Source organism: Orbicella franksi, chromosome 12 (genome assembly GCF_964199315.1).
Source record: "Orbicella franksi chromosome 12, jaOrbFran1.1, whole genome shotgun sequence".
Classification (NCBI taxonomy): Eukaryota; Metazoa; Cnidaria; class Anthozoa; order Scleractinia; family Merulinidae; genus Orbicella; species Orbicella franksi.
In genome coordinates, this window is record NC_138156.1 from 16,847,518 (window position 1) to 16,864,421 (window position 16,904).

General features: G+C 37.8%; 1 protein-coding gene across 2 annotated transcripts; it reads left to right on the forward strand.

The window, feature by feature from the left end:
• The first annotated feature begins 120 nt into the window (after positions 1–120).
• LOC145462395 (leucine-rich repeat and WD repeat-containing protein 1-like) lies at positions 121–15,131 on the forward strand. 2 transcript variants are annotated; one of them, XM_081445914.1, is made up of 16 exons: positions 121–205; positions 1,325–1,553; positions 2,171–2,230; positions 2,639–2,695; positions 3,221–3,319; positions 3,556–3,606; positions 3,733–3,826; positions 4,876–5,003; positions 5,427–5,568; positions 5,954–6,338; positions 6,826–6,966; positions 8,715–8,797; positions 9,292–9,353; positions 9,787–9,862; positions 10,538–10,650; positions 13,265–15,131. In XM_081445914.1, exons 1-16 carry the CDS (start codon positions 123–125, stop codon positions 13,409–13,411), a joined length of 1,950 nt encoding a protein of 649 aa, XP_081302040.1. In that variant the 5' UTR covers positions 121–122; the 3' UTR covers positions 13,412–15,131. The 2 variants fall into 2 exon arrangements, with proteins under 2 accessions (XP_081302040.1, XP_081302039.1); XM_081445913.1 differs by lacking the exon at positions 13,265–15,131 and having other exon boundaries at positions 10,538–13,248.
• Positions 15,132–16,904: the final 1,773 nt, after the last annotated feature.

Sequence of the window (16,904 nt, forward strand, 5' to 3'; positions counted from 1 at the left end):
CATCACACACGTGTTCTTGATACTGTTTACTACGGTAGTCTTCGAATGTCTGTGACGGATGTGACTTATCGTGTGTTTAGTGTCTCTTTTGTGATATTTGTCGAGATTCTGCAGCGTGGAGGATGTCGAGTGGTCCAAAAATCACGCTGGAGGACATCAAGAAGCGCTCTGGCTCGAAAGAACTGTCTGAAATCCGGCAGCTAAAGTGAGTATACCGCAAGATCTGCACACAGTTTGTTCACAATTGTTATCCTCTGAGCGAAATTAATTAGAAAGCTTAAGTTTCGATGTACATATTAACGGTGTGATGTGGTGAAGCGAGTGTCTGTAAACTTACAGGAGAAGTAACCTGAAGTATTTTGGTGGCGTTTTCTTCTGTGCTTGTGTGATCTTGTTACTGAATGCCAAATTTGAACTCCGGATGTTGGGATGACCTCCACCACTGTCAGCTGACATGTCATAAATTAACTTGAATGACCACGTTGTGTTTTTTGTAGATTATTTAATATGAATTTATGAATTTCGCCTCGTTTGGTGAAGAATGCTAATTGTTTTTCTGGCACTATTTTTTACACTGTTGATGTTTGACAGCTCTTATTGTTGCTTGAACCAGTCTGCTGTCAGTAGAGTGCATATGCTTATATGGACCGGGTAAACATCTGTGCATACTGTCTGTAGTAAATGGACATTCTTGCATAATGGCTACAATTATGAATCCTGTAATCAAGGCTGAAAAGAAAGTATTTTCTACTCAGAAAAAGTCTCATCTGTTAAATGGACAAAGAGGATTTTCTGACCATTATGATCATTTACTGTAATTCATGCATGCAATGAAAGCTAAACTTTGCAACAGACATCAGGAATATTTTAAAGCTCTTTTAGCTGTGTCTATTTTTGTCTATCTGTAATACCTATGTTCTATGACCCCTGTCCATTATTTGTGTGATTTTCTGCTGTTTCAAACGATCAGATCAGTTTGTTAATCACCGACTCATCTTAGTTATTTTAAACAGTGTTCTTGGTCAGTCTCCTTTAATATAGACTCTCTTATATGGCTATCCATTCTAGCTCTTGTCGATTCATATACAAAACCAAACTTTTCCTGCATTAAGAAAAGTTGGGAAGGCTATTTGACATCCTTCCTCATGTGCAGAGTTGTCCCAACTTTGAGCTACTTTAAGTAACAAACTCACCTAGTTGGTGTCATTTTTATGCCAGGTGTCTGATCAAGACAACATTAGTTCTTGATTTAGTAGATCAACGATAAAAGAACTAAATATTTTGTAATAATTTTGTTTTTTATTTTTCCTTTTCTGAATTTTAGCTTGTCAGGACTTGGTTTAACTTGCATACCAGCTGAGTTACTGCAACGTTTGCCAAATCTTGAGGAAGTTGATCTGTCAAAAAACAAGCTAACGGCTATAGTCCAAGATGGAGCCCTACCACAAGTGAAAGTTCTCAGTTTTGCCAACAACCAGCTTAATAATGTGGAGGGATTAATGGCATTTCCTAATCTTGAAAGTCTAGATGTGACCAATAATCCAACTCTGGAGGTAACAAGATGAGAGTTGATCAGACATCAAGATGTTTTAATAGTTTTCGTCAAGTGTGACATGGGTCCTCATTATGATTTGTATATTATATATAATAAGCTGCTGAGTTTATGTTGGTTTTTGATTTGACTTTAATCTTGTTTTCTTTCAGATTATTGTAATGAATATGAGACAACGGATATAGTAAAGAGTAAACTCACAACTGGTTTCAAAAATGTATACCACAAAATGTTATCTGCAAAACAGGTTAAATCAACTTGTGGTACAAAATAAAACTGGCAACAAAGGGTTTGCTTTTATTAGCTAAACTGAATGTGTGCCATAATTTGGTCATTGCTGCACAGTTACCAGCAAACCAGAGGAGAAAGATTTTAAAACAGTCATAAAATGCATGTATTATTATTTATTGGTAATAAAAAATACCAATCAGTAAGACAGTGTAAAAAGCACTACTCTCTCTATGTTATTGGTACTAACAGTATTTCCTGTAAGGGTTTCGCATTTCATATATACACCTGGAAGATCATTATTGAGTAAAGAGATCTGTGAGTACTGCTAATTATGACTTTCAATTTGACTACCTGCAACCTTGGTTTGTTTTTTTTTTTTATGTACAGGTTTCAGACAGATACAAACTAGTGTCCCTGTGTCCCCTGTTAAAGATACTGGATGGAAAGGTTAGCCATGATATTTTATTCTTAGAGATAGATAATCTTGAATTTGCCTGGCCTACCCTGTCAGTGTTTTTGAGCTTATTAAAATTTTACCTCATGTACATTATTTTATTACCAAGCAGGCGTCAGGCAGCTCATAAATGCTCATGAATGAACCTTGGTCCATTGTAATTTTATCAGGCAATAACACATCATGGTTTTGAACTACTTGATAATTCTTGGTCAAGTTGTAGACCAAGGTTCTACAGACATAGAGCAAACTGCAGCTGGTTATATTTCAAAGGGAGATATCGAAAATCACTGTGTGCGATGTTTATTGACAAGCTGAAGTGTTTACTCCACCTATTATATAAAGACCTGTTTTGGAGCAGTCATTTTTTTAACTTCATACAACTGTATTTACTCTTGTAGGATATCAGTCTGATGAGGGATGCTGTTAATAGATTGGATTCTACCATGTCACAGAAGGTTGGGAAATGAAAGCCACATAATGACTAGTGGACCCAGTTCAAAGGGTGGATAAATTATGCTATTCCCCTGATAAGTCACCACCCAGTGGAAAAGTGTTGAGCAAACAAACTGCACTATCTTCTTGATAGTGATTTAACAGGTGGATAGGGGAAATCCATCCTTTAAATGGCTAGTACCAGGTTTAGAGATTGAAAGAATTCCTTTTTTCTTAAATGCTGTGGCCTGAGTTAATCTCGGTTTCAAAGAAATCCTGGATCCACACAGGCAAGTTTAAAGTAAAATGTAATCAGCAGAGATGTTGAAAAAGTATAGATTTGTTTCTAATGTATCAAAGGGTTTGTGAACATGTCTATAAGACTTAATGAACAGTTCAATGTTGAGTCTCTTATTTAAACCATCATTACAATATCATTTTGCAAAAAAGTGCTAAAAGAAACAAAGCGAAAAGATCAAGCCTGCCCAAGTAATGTTATTGCACTCAGTGATCTTTAACAAATTCCATTTGAACTCTTTTTTTTGTAGATTACTGAAGTATGGAAGAAGCAATTTAACACGAAGTACAATCAGTTGGAAGATGATAAAAGAACTGAACTTGAAAATGAGTTCATTGAAAAACTCAAGGTATGAATCATATGATAAAGTCGTCTAACAAGGTCTCTTCTGTGGGCTGTAGGCTGAAAAGCATTCCTGTCTGTGTATATGTAGATTGCAAAAAGGTACTTCTTTTGTGCACACTGGGTCAGGACATCTCTGTTAGTTTGTTTGTTTGTTTGTATGTCCATTTATTTTTCATTGTGTAGTGATTTCCTTATTATGTATGTGTTGCTTTAAAATAACTAAATGTTTATTTATTTCAGACAGAAGTTACTTGTGGTCCTGCCATTCTAAAAAACTATAGAGAATTTAAGGTATTTAAATAAGTTAAATGATCATTAATTAGTATTTTAATAATCAACTAATACGTTTTCTTGAGCAAACTTTTCATTTAGCCCTACTGATAAGACTAAGAATATTAACTGAACAATTTTGACCAGCTTACAATTTTAGGAGAACTTTATTTAAAGAATATGAAGAGTGAGGAGAAGGCTACAGTAGAACCACCTGTCAAGAAACAGAAAACTACTGAAGGTGCAGTCACTATACATGTCATGTAGTGTGTTATTTTACTTGCATGGTCAAACCTCTCTAATACGGACACTGAAGGGACAAAGCGAAGTGTCAGTATTAGAAAGGTGTCCGTATTGGAGGGGTCACTACAAATCATGACATCACTTTTAAGTCTCCACTGACAGTTTAGAGTGTTTGCATTTGTAAATGTAAGTTTTGAAAACTAACATTTTGACATGTTCTGGTATTGGTATCACTGAATGATAAAGTGTCAATATTTGTGTAACTGCTCACAGGAAATGGTACATACTGCAAATTATCAACACCTGGTCCCTGGAGTGTTCGTAATAAAGAGGTTAAAGGGGCTCAGTCATGCTATTTGGAGTTATTTTGGTCACATACAAAATTACCTTTTAATGGTAGGAAACCTGAAAATAACAGTTTAATAACTGGAAAAACACCAAAGACACAATGATAAACCATAAAGGAACAAGGATGGCTAAGGATGGAGAAGATTGACACAGATTACAAATGATGAATTTGAAAAATTTGAAAAACTTTTCATTATGCACAAACCATGACTGAGTTCTTTTTAATTTGTATGAATTTGCTCCCTAGGGACAAGATTTAGTGTCCGTTTTAGAGAGGGTCCGTATTATAGAGGGTTTTTTTAGAAGAAGTGTATGATAATTTTGTGGGTACATAGGAAACTGCTTATATTAGAGAGGTGTCCATATTAGTATGCTGTAGTATGCTCACCACTCAGTAGGACCTACTTGTATTTTAAGGGTCATACATTAGAATCTAAATCAAGCGAACTGTGTTTAAGCCTTATGCTGAGTTGTTGTTATTTTTAACCTGACGTTATTTATACAGGGTGCCTATGGATACCAGCCTTTGAGCTGAACAGGCCACCCTGTTTAAATAAAGTTTTACTTTACTGTACTTTACTTTAATTTGTTGTGCCTCTTTACACTCCATTCAGGGCCACATATTGATGTACATGTAAAGCTAACTTTCGATTACTAGTTTGTGTTGGAAATCATCATGTGTGTTTTATTATATTGCAGTGAATGGACAACTGGAAGAGGACAAAACCAAAGCTGCAAGTGACGCAGGAGGTAAAACAAAGAGTGCAAAAACACCAGAAGGTAAACCGGGAAAAAAGAGAGACAGGACACCTAGAAAAGAAGTCAAGGTATACAGTAATATTATAGTTGTAGGAGTGTCTGGTTGTTGTTGATTGATAATTTGTTATGACTGACCTGAAAGTAACTGATGGCAAACAGAACTTGTTCAATTTAATGCTGCTATATATGTGTACCATACAGTAGTCAACTGTTTTTTGTGTTCCTTATAACATGACCAATTGACAGTGACACATAATCTGCTACTGCCACTCAACAAATTGGTTTAGTAACATTTTGACTTTGAGTTATTATTTTTTTTGTCTACTTTCATGGTGGGTTCTGGTTTCTTTGCTTAATGAAAACTGCTATAACAATTCTGTTACACCAGCTACGTGCAGTTGTTTGCTGTGAATATTATTTTGTAACCTACTATGAAATAATGGAACATGATGCTATTTATTAAAGTGATTGTCTGTTCCCTTATTTAATAGGCTGAAAGTGACAGTGCAAGTCCTGCACACTGTCAGTTTGCAGTCTCTCATTTGCTGCAAACACATTCACTAAACAATGATCCCACAGACAGGAAAACACAAGTATGGGGCTGCGAGTTTGAACCAGACCCTGAAAGAAAAGGTAACGAGTGTAACTTCTGCCCCAGTGGTACAGTTTGTGGAAAATAGACTGGTGACCAATTAAAAACCAATTCAGTACAGTCACACATTTAGTAATCCAGTATAGAAACTGACAAATGAAAAAGTGTTGTACTGTAATTTGGATGGTTGCCAAATGTTTGGAAAAAGTCAGGAAAAATTTGTTCTTCAAGATCTAAGGAAAGATAGGGAATTTAATATCTAGTCAGAAAATTGTAATTTGCCAAAGTCAAGGAAAGGTGTGAAAAGTTTTTCTCTTCTTGGGTATCAGCTATTATTGAATGGGTGGGAAACTACTTGTGCATGTTTTCATGTTGCTTGCCTTGTGTGTTCTACACATGGTTTTGTGATTTCTTTGTTTTGGTTAGGTCACACAACAACAACATGTGCGACATGTGGTGGAGATTCAGTCTGCTTTGTTGATTGCAGTACAGGACGAGTCATGAAAAAATACAAGCAACCTGGAGAAACATTTTACTGTCTAGCGTGGACTACGGTATATTTGGACTATGACACTGATAAGAAAAGAAAAGCCAACCTCATAGCGGCGGGAGGATATCAAAATGACATTAAGATAATAGAACCTAATCAGCTAGTGTGTTTTGAGGAAATTCAAGGTCACAAAGGAGTTTTAGAATGTTTGGTTTTTCACCCTCATCATCCCACGTGGCTACTGAGTGCAGCTGATGATAATACTATTATGGTTTGGGAAATTGGATTGCCTAAAGCAGCTGAGTATCAAGGAAAATCACAGTAAGTTTATTGAACTGCAGGTGAATAATTAAGAAATAGACAATGTACCTTGTATTTATCAAGTTATAGAAACACAAGTGGAAGTTTGGGAGAATGTGAAATGCTGTGGGAGCATGAGCCAACAGGCGAGTGCTTCCACAGCTTTTTTGTAGTGTTAACTGGATAGAAATAGAGAGAACGGGTTTTCTATTTCTTTTAGAAAATTCCGCAACAAAAAAAGAAAACAACTTTACTCTGATCACCAAAATGTGAATTCTCTTTGCTCGTACCATCATTTCAGCAACAGCTCGTGCTATGGTAGTTCTGTGTTTCTATGAGTTTTAGAGATGTGATCTTGAACCAATCAGCAAGTGTATTTTATTTGGGCTATTTTCTAAAAGAAAATAATAACTTTTATGCAACTTAACCACGCTTTTAAATAGTTACCTGAAGGGTGTTCAATGCTGGATTGAGAGGGTGGCATAATCAATTCTTTTTCCATTTTCAGACTCCTGTTGACATTGAAGTCTCGCTCAATAGTGCGTCTGTTCTCTATCCCGCCACATGGTAAAGTGGTTGTTGGAGGGTGTGACGATGGATGTTATGTGTGGAAACTTTTTGATGGGAAAAGTCAAAAAGGAGACAAAAGGTGAAATGTTTATTATTCAATAACAAAGACTTGTTTTCTGGATGTGTTTCATTTCAGTAGGTTTCATCATTCTGGAATACTCTGCACTTAGTAGGTCAGGGTCTGAAATTGCGACTGACTGGTGTTCAATGCGACCAAAAATTAAGTGTCGGCGACCAGAATTTTAAAACTGGTCGCCAGCATGCGACTAACCTTTATTTGTCCCCTCAGCATTTGAAATTCCAAGGTAAAAGAGCTTTTTTTTAAAAGAAAACAAAAAGCTCCTGAGGACAATTGTAGTAAAATGAAGCGACGATTTTACGATCACCATATTTACCTGGCGCCATATTGTTTCAGCGGCTTCTCCCAAAACAGAGGGTGATGTAGCAGCTCTTGTAAGGTTTCTCATGAATGGCTTGCTACCCTTTGAGAGAACAATAGAACAAACAACAGAAACAATGCCCCTAGCCTCTAAAACAATAACAGCTGCTAACATTGAAGAGAATAACAAGCTTACAAGAGCTGCTACACTTCTGAAAATGGATATCGTGGGCGAAAACGTGACGTGGCAAAATCGTGATGAGTCGTAATGAGATCAAAAGCATCGACGGAAACAGGTACGCTAAATTCTTAATACTTTACCAAAATACCAGAAAATTCCAGTTCTGAAATACGAGTTGTGGCGTTGTCTTACCCCGTACTACATGTGCGAAAGATGAATATCAGCTCTTTGTGATCATTTCGTGATTTGCTGCTCTATCTCAATATTTTTTATCATGGCCACCAACTTAGGTGGGGGACTTGTTTGAGCAATAAAAAAGTGTGAGGGCCTGGCACTAGCACATTGATCGTCATTGTGTTTTCATTCCGTTTCGGCACAGAACAGATAGTTTAATTGCAGACTTAGTTGAATCTAGGTATAGAAAGAGGGCCCTCATATGTCTCATACACAGAACTTAACAGGATACCAGCATAGTTCCAACTAAATGGAAATAATAAGAGAAAGAAATCCGAAGCCTTCACAAGAACGTTGAGAAACACGCTCATTAAGATGTAGGACTCTGTTACCGTTACACAGCTTTTGTGAGTCTCTCCTTTAATAGTTCTATGTATATTGCGTTAAATGGGAACATTTTGTTGAAAGGTTAAATTTTGTGCTTTACTATAAATTAAGGTAAATTATACCCTGGGTTCCAGAGGGATTGTTATCTTTAGTTTGCGGCAAATTGAGCGGCGAAGCCACGATCATGGCGTGGCGAGCAAGAAACCAAAAACACACTAACACTTGTCTTTGGTGACCAAAGCCTTTCATCTGGTGAATTTTTAGGTTAGTCGCCAGTTGGCTCCCTTAAGAAATGGTTAATTTCAGACCCTGTAGGTTGTCGTTAACTAGACCTAACCTATGTAGCATAAACTACTGACCTTGTTTCTTAAATAAGTGGGCACCCACATTACAGAAATATCTCAACATTTTCAAGTTTGCTAGATTAAGGTATAATTATATAGTAAAATCAAAATATACAAACCAAAAGAGAGAAATTACAGTTAAATAAGGGATGAAGTATAATGCAGGTTGGTGATTTCTAAATCAGCCTTGTCATTTATGTCTAATAACTTCAAATTCTTATCTGTAAGGCAATTACACTATGCATTTAGCATTTTTAATATTACACGACATACATGCATCTGAATAGGTGTTAAATTACTTTTGTTAAACTTGGGTATTCCAAAAATGCAAAAACTTAATGTGCTGACTTCTGTTCTTGTAGAACATATTTTGGCAAGTTGGATTTTCCTGGCAAAAAGATCATTCCTTTAGACAGTATAGTATGCCTTTCAGACAGCTTAATTGGTAAGATGCAATTCATTTGTCTTGTGTTAATTCCTCAGTCATTTGCACTCATTTACCCTGATACAGGTATCTTTATACATAGTTTGCAAAATTCTGACCAGTGATAATAGCACATCTCCAAGCAAAAACGAAGAATTGAAATGTCCACTAAGAGAGAGATTTGAATAGGTGACAAGCATGATCCAGTTGTCTTATGAAAACCATAGTCTTGTTCAGTCTTTCATCTTAGAAGGCACTACCTAAAGTGTATCCATACTGTACATTGAAGCTACAGTGAAGTTGGCGTTTAAGCATTGTGTCAGTTCAAAGTGTGTTTTCTTAAACTGCATGTAGGTGTCTCCATTTCCACTGCCAGAAGGAAACAGAACATGTTTGCTGTTTTTGTTAGTACACAGTGATACAATGAGTACATAATTTGTACTTTCACATTGATTCCTCACATTTTCACAACTTTCTTCACATGTGTCATAAAGAGTTAAAATTCTTTTCTCCAGCAACTAAGAGAGTTGAAGAAGGATGCATACATGTTTGGTACTCTGAGTCTGAAATGATACAGGTGTGTGCAGTGAATCTGGTTGCTTATTTTTTTTTTTTCTACGAAAAGTAGTTATTTTGTCCCTGATTACGTCAGTTGTTTCTGCAAGTTCTGTTAACATTTGGCATGAGGTTTTCAGAAAATAAAAGTTGTCAATTTATAGTTTTGTTTGTAATTGAGAATGAAAGATTAGAGAACTTGTCAGAATAGATGGCATGATGTGGTGTGGTAGAATTTATTTGCTGCCAAGTCTTATTCTGTTGGACGATATTAAAGCATGCATTGCTTGTAAACAAAGCAAGATGAAAAGAAAACAGGATTTGAAGAAGCAACTTACATTAGATTCTCTCGCCCATTATTTTGCTTTTTAGGCTGGAGAATGAATAACACTCTCCTAAAATGGAAATGAATTAGCCGTGCCAGTGTTGACGCTAAGTTTTTGATTGTGTTTCAGAATGATTTCAGAGTGGCATACAAGATGCCATGGAGACAAACAGAAGTACCTTTCTTGAAATTCCACTATGTGCCTGGTGCGTGATTACCCTTACTTGGGAGGCAAGGGTGGGGGAACTCCCATAGATAAGCTGTATGGGTGTGCCACTGTGAAGAGTATTGTTTTCAGGCAGTTTAGTCTGGGAAGGGGAATAGAAATCAGACAGTTTTGGTCTAGAGTAGGGTGTAATTTACCAGAGAAGTGGCAAGTGTATAAATAATTTAGTTTAGAACGGGGCTCTTTACCGGGTTTCCATAATAGAAATTGAAACTGGGAAATGACTTTGTACGATATTGGTTTAGTTAGCATTTGTTGGACTATGATAGTGATAAAGGTTCTGCATGGAAGTTAGCTAGTTTGGGACAGGGTTGGGGTTTTTGGTGGGTTGTCTAGAATAGGGTTGCAGAATAATTTATTATGAAGCTGATCATGGTCTAGTACAGGCTAAGGGTTTCAGGGTCCCAGCAAAACACCCGCACCCAAAGATTTACAGAGTACCCCCCCCCCCCCCCCCTAGGCTTTACTCACTGTTATAATGACTGAAATGTGACCTTGATATATGTGACACTGAACCATGCTAATTTGATGGTATCTCTCGTGAGTGAGCCCAGCGAACCTGTTAGAGATTTGTATGCAACCTCAACAAGAATGATTAACAATTGTTCTTCACTTCCATGTTTGACCTGAGTTTTATTGAACGTCTTTTTGTCAGCTTGCTCGGTGTTGTTGGCTGGGGACGATGCAGGATCTGTTTGGCTTTATGATATGGAATCCTGCTTGTCAGAGGCGAAAACTATGGACAAACATGACATTGAACAGACACAGGTAAATGAAAAACACGTTATATATATATTTTATTATTTTACTTGGAATGGTAACAACATACAAAGATACACTAAACAGACCAAAAAAAAAGAAACTACTTACAATGATAGAATTACAATAACCTACACTTACACTCATTACAATACAGTTGCCCTACTAAACAATACAAATAAAAGGTGTTTACATGTTATATAATAAGTCAAATTTTTCTTGCATTTTTGGTTCTTACTTATGATCTATTGGAGGACAGACGTTTAGATGACGTTATTAACAGATTCTTTAATATAAAACAGATAGATGCCCTGTTGCCGTGCGTCTGTTCAGTATTAGTATAAATCCACTTGGGTTCTATCACGAATGCCGTTCTCTGATTGGCTACGCTACTCACTATATATTCTGTTTTAGTATCACCCAATTAGTGGACTAATGCAAATCCTGCATTTTAATTGGCTACGCTACTAGGGGACTATTGGCGCAATCGAGCGTGACGCTTTCTTTCGTTTTATTCCCAAATCAATATTTCTTCAATTTGCATTTGCTAACTTTATTATTGCCTTTTCTGTCCGACTAGTTGGATGACACTAAAACAATTAGACCCTTCGCCCTCAAGGACCACGGGTCAATAGCCCATTCGGCTTCGCCTCATGGGCTATTGACCCGTAGCCCTTGCTGGCTACGGGTCTAATAGTTAAATAGATCACAAGATGTCAAAATGTGGTAAGAACATCAGTGACACATTCACCTAACGACTCGTGTGTTACCTTTTGTTTTTACCACATGTTGACGTCATCTTTGATCCATTACTGAACATATCTATTCGTCTGTCCTCCTATAGATCATTAGTAAGAACAGATCAAAGTGCGAGAATAATTCGATATTTTATATACTACAAACTCCTACAGAGCGCCGTACAAACTGAACTCTTATATAACATCGCGTCGGTCTCCCGTCGCGTTGCTTGTGTTAAGCGGCGTCCTGTTTTATCATGTGCTGTAGGTATAAGTCGCTACTACAGTCAAACCTCCATTGACGGTGATGTCATATTACATCCCTACCTCCCTATAGCGGCCATCTCTCTACAACAGCCACTTTTTTTCGCCCCGGTGGACGGTCCATACATTCACTCTTATTTTAACCTCTCTACAACAGCCACCTCTCCACAACGACAACGGTCACTAAAACGCGTCCCAAACTACAAAGATAACCTCTCCACAACGGCCAGTTAATCAACGAGTTAATCAACTGCGTGTTATAGCGTAAAAGGTCACGAAACTTGATCCGTGCCGCGCGTCGTTGGTCTTTGTTTCTGTTTGGTTTACGTTTTATTGAGATATTTTGATTGCGTTAGGTATTTCTATGCTACAGTCAGCATTAGGTTATTTAAATATAATAAACGGCACGCAATGCATGCAGAAACGATGACGTTTAAAAATTGTTCCTAGAAGATTGGAACATGAGCAGACAAACTGATTCTTAAAGTTTTGGGTTAGAAATTTTAGGGGTTTACATTTAGGGTAGTCCATTGGTGGTTCATTCAAGTAGTTCATGTACCAGGTCCATCTTGTTAGTCCATGTGCTAGGGGTCAGCGAAATGTACCAACCCAAATAAAAAGCACTCCGCTGAAAAGTTCCTCTCTCTGAAATCAACACCTTATTATCTTTAAAGATATTTGGCAAAGCTAATTACCTCACCGGAAATTAATTTGTTGTTTTAACCATATACTTGTCCAAGAGAAAATCATTTTCTCTTGACTTTTCATATCGCGTGTGCGACCCGCTTGTCTATCTAAAATGTATGTATCGAAGATATGTTATTATGAGTTTGCCCGTGAGCGCAAATTTATCCGACACTGTATAAACCAAAATCAACCCCAAATCTTCCTTTAAAAGCTGAAATTGAAAGCACTCCGCTGATCCTACAAACAGCAAAGGAAAGCCGCAAAGGTAACCCGCAAAGGAATGTTACTCTCTCTGAAAGCGACACCTTATCATCTTTAAAAATATTTGGCAATACTAATTACCTCACCGGAAATTAATTTGTTGTTTTAACTGTATACTTGTCATATCGATTAAAAGCAGTCTGCTGATCCTACAAACGGCAAAGGAAAGCCGCAAAGCCTTCACCTATCGCCTGTGCGACTTACTTGTCTATCTAAACTTGTATGTATGGAGGGTATGTTCTTATGAGTTTGCCCCTGAACGCAAATTTATCCGATACTGTTTAAACCAAAATCCACCCCTAAATCTTCTTTTAAAAGCTCCAATTAAAAGCACTCCGCTGAATCTACAAACAGCAAAGGAAAGCAGCAAAGGAACTCCCTGAGTGCATTTCGCTTCCACAGGGGGATAAAAAGTGCGCGACACAAGCGCACGGACATAAGCGCGACAAACTATGCGAAATCACTATCCAAAGGAATGCATGCTTGCCAGCATAAAGTGATGACGTCACACAATACGTCATCGCTTTAAAATGTTATAACCCCCGAAAGAGCAGGTGTCATATTACACGCCTACCTCCCCATGACGGCCACCTCTCTATAACGACCACTTTCCTCTGTCCCCAAGATAGCCATTGTAGAGAGGTTTAACTGTAGTTTGGCAATTTCATTTTTAGGTTCTGGCGTGTCCAAACGAGACAACAAAGGTGTTCAACCAAGTCAGCGCCAGCAGTAATCTGGATTACATTGTAGCTGTTGCCGACACTAATGTAGTGTGTATATGGAAGAGGCTCAAAATTGAAGACGGTAGTTCGCCTTCATGACAGCGTGACCAAGTCCTTGCTGGAAATCTCCCCACCTCGCCGTATCAGCTCGGACAATTTAGTTTATTTAAACGACGTGAAAATATTCTAATTATCGTTTATAGAAAACACATGTTTAACATTTGAAAGTCTTAAATGACCTGTTGTTGTTTTCAGTTTAGCACTGGGCATGTGAGAGGTAATGTACAGTAATGTTCGTTCATTGCAGTTTTATGATTACACCTCTCGGCCTTCTTTGCTGTTCACCGTTCACGACTGAATATTGTGAAGATCTAGAGCAAAAATCAAAAAATTGTTATGAAGAACAACCTTCAGAGTTGCGCTTTCTGCGACTTTTCGAAGTGTTTTTCAACTGTTGTAAGTTTCTTATACTACAAATGAAGTAGAACTTGATGTTTCAGTTTTTAACTGCTGTTCCTTGCGTTTATACAAGAATATCTAGATACTTTCTTATACAAATTGAGGAAATGTCTGGGCCTGGTTGTTTTAAGCACGATTTCTTTTGATACGAGATTTCTCGCTGTTTGTATTATTATTTTTCCCCTCTGGTAATGTGATGTAAGGTTTGCTATGTCGAAATGAAGCACATGAATTAAAGCAAGTTTGAATCGAAGTTCATTTGCTAAAATTAAATACATAATAAGAAAGTGAATGCAAACGCGTTTTCAACGCCACGAGGCGCTGAGCGAAACCTATATAAAAGAAAAACCAGAAATCACTAATTTAAAATTTTATGCTAACCCTGCTCGTGTTTAGATCTTTCTTGGAACAAACGGGCCTCGACATTTTTTACTTTTAGTAGTTTGTTAACAAACTTTCTAGCCTTCCCTTTTGGTAAATAATTAATATATCACTAAATCTATGAATACGTAGTTGTGTTATTAAAGAGTAGCTACTTGTAAGGGTTGTGCCATTGTCAATAGTAAATACAAATCGCGGTTAGCTAGTTTACAGTTACATGATAAAGTACCATTTGTACAAAAAACATAAATTAGAGAAATCACAGGGCAGTCAGAAATAAAGTTTAATTAAAATATATTTTTTATTGTATCAGTTTCTTGATGATCACAGAGGATGGTTTTCTAGCGAATTCCATTTGAGCCCAATTTTATCTGTTAGACTTTTTTTTAACCCTTCTGACCTTTTTCTTTCCCAAACTTTTTGTCTTTCACTCCGCCCTGGAACTCCCACCGCCCCTGCCCTCTCCCCCTCCTAAAAAAAATAAAATAAAGAAAGTAAGATAAAAAATATATAGCTAGCTAGCTAGCTAGAGAGGTAAATTTTGCCGTGTATTTTTTTAGGCCAAGTGTTTAGCTCAATATTTAAAGGTTTATATCATCGTTTTGCCGAAAACTACAATGGAGTAGCGGAGCTTCGGCGGCCCGAATTTGCCTCTAAGCGGAACACCATACACGTAAAAACCCATGAATTGCTTTTCTTATGGTCATCATGGCGAGAGGTATTGCTCGTGGGCGCATACGCGCGACGACGACGACGAACGTCGCTCTACATCCATGGCGGCCATAGTCCAGCTCATAGTTCGAGGTATTCAGAGTTGGATTACAGCGTGCCTCGTGTATTAGAGAAATTACAGAACGGTTAACACAGCGGAAAAAGTGGTTGATTCGTTGACCTATGACCGTTACGTTCGTGTACCTAATTTGAAGATGGGCTTTTTACAAGAATCCACAAGGACTTTGTGCAAGTGATCAGCGATGAGAGTTTATACCCGTCAACGACCAGTTACTGATTTATCTCCAAATAAAGCTATTTTTCTATTAGCTGTGTGTTCATTTGTTGTGAAGTGGAGACAAAATCTCTTAAAAAAGCGTTTATCACAAGAAATCTTCGATTGAATTGTTCTCTGAATGCAAAGTTGCACTAGCGGAGTAGTTAATAGGGAGCTTTATAGATTGAACTACGAGTACGAGATTGCGTACGAGTACGATTTTCGACGTTCGAATCAGTGACGTTTCCAGAGTCCTAGTTCTTCGTGCTGGTTTTAGGCAGAGAGGGTAGCTCATGGGATGAAATGGGTATGTGATGTGATAATGTGAAGCCTGAAAACTAGAATTGAAACGTCGCTCTCGTACTCGTACCCAAATCTAAAATTCCCTAATAATAGGGACGTTTAGATTGGGCTACAAGTACGAGTACGATTTTCGAATTTCAAACCAGTGACGTTTCCAGAGCCCTGGCTCTTCATGTTAGGTTTGGGCAGAGAGGGTAACCAGAGACGGATCTAGGGGGAGGATGCAAGGGGTGCGCCGCCCCCTCCCCCCCCTCCCCCCGCGCCTGAGATGAAGCCTTCTTCGTATTCGCTTTTAAAATTTGCATAACCTACGTAGTCAGTTATGCCGTTCCTTTGTGGTGCACCGCCTCCTAACAAAAATTCTGGATCCGCCCATGACGCTCATCGGATGAGATGTGTACGTGACTTGATATCATAAATCCGCAAACTAAAATTGAAAAGTCGTTCTTGTACTCGATCGGTACGGACCCGCAAATGATCCCGACCCGCAAATGATCCCGACCCGCAAATGATCCCGACCCGCAAATGATCCCCGAACCGCAAATGATCCCAGGACCGCAACTGATTCCACCGCAAAAAGTTTGCAATGGCGTGGACTCCATGAAAAGTCTATGGATGGATACATATTTTCTTAATTATCCTAGGTGAAGAAAAGACAAGCACCTCGGGCATAAAAGCAGCAATAAAAGACGTTTAACATATTGCACAAAATACTAAATTGCATGTGTCGACTGCATAAATTTTTCGTTTACGAAACGCACTGCAAAAAGAAACATGAATCTTTGAAGATGCCTCTGCCATCTAATTAACCGCTTAGAACATTTCCCTGTACATTTGTTATACTAGCGTCCTAGATAGCCATTGGAGATTCCTCCGTGCTAGTTACCGTAGTAAAAATGTAGTCAATCCACTTGGGAATTCTCAACTGTCTCCAAATTTGAGGATATTGTGAACATCCTGTGTTATCATACATCCAGGCCCGGACCCAATAAAGTCATTCAGGGAAGGATCTAGCTAATTTCAAACACAGGATTTTGTGACGTCGGATACCATTTATAAAGTTGCGAAATTTGCATTCAAATCGTTCATACCGCACATTTTCTTGCGTTTCATATGGTAACTGTTGAATCAAAATATTGTATTATTACTGTGAAACTCAGAAAACCGTGAATATATACCAGAAATATTTAAGGATTATTATTGTGTAGCAAGGAAAAAGCCAATTAAGCGTGAGAAAACTAAACCGCAAACACCGGCGATAATAGGCCACGTTCGATATATAAATATTCTAATATGGCTCCGAGGCTTTCAGGACAAACTTCTATGTTTGGTGGTGTTTTCTTTGTATCCAAGTCTCTTGGGAATTGAAAGACAAAGGAAACTTAAAAAATTTGCAATTTTGACCCGAAAGCCTCGAATCGATGTTAGAATAGTGACATATCGAACGTGGCCTATTGGTTG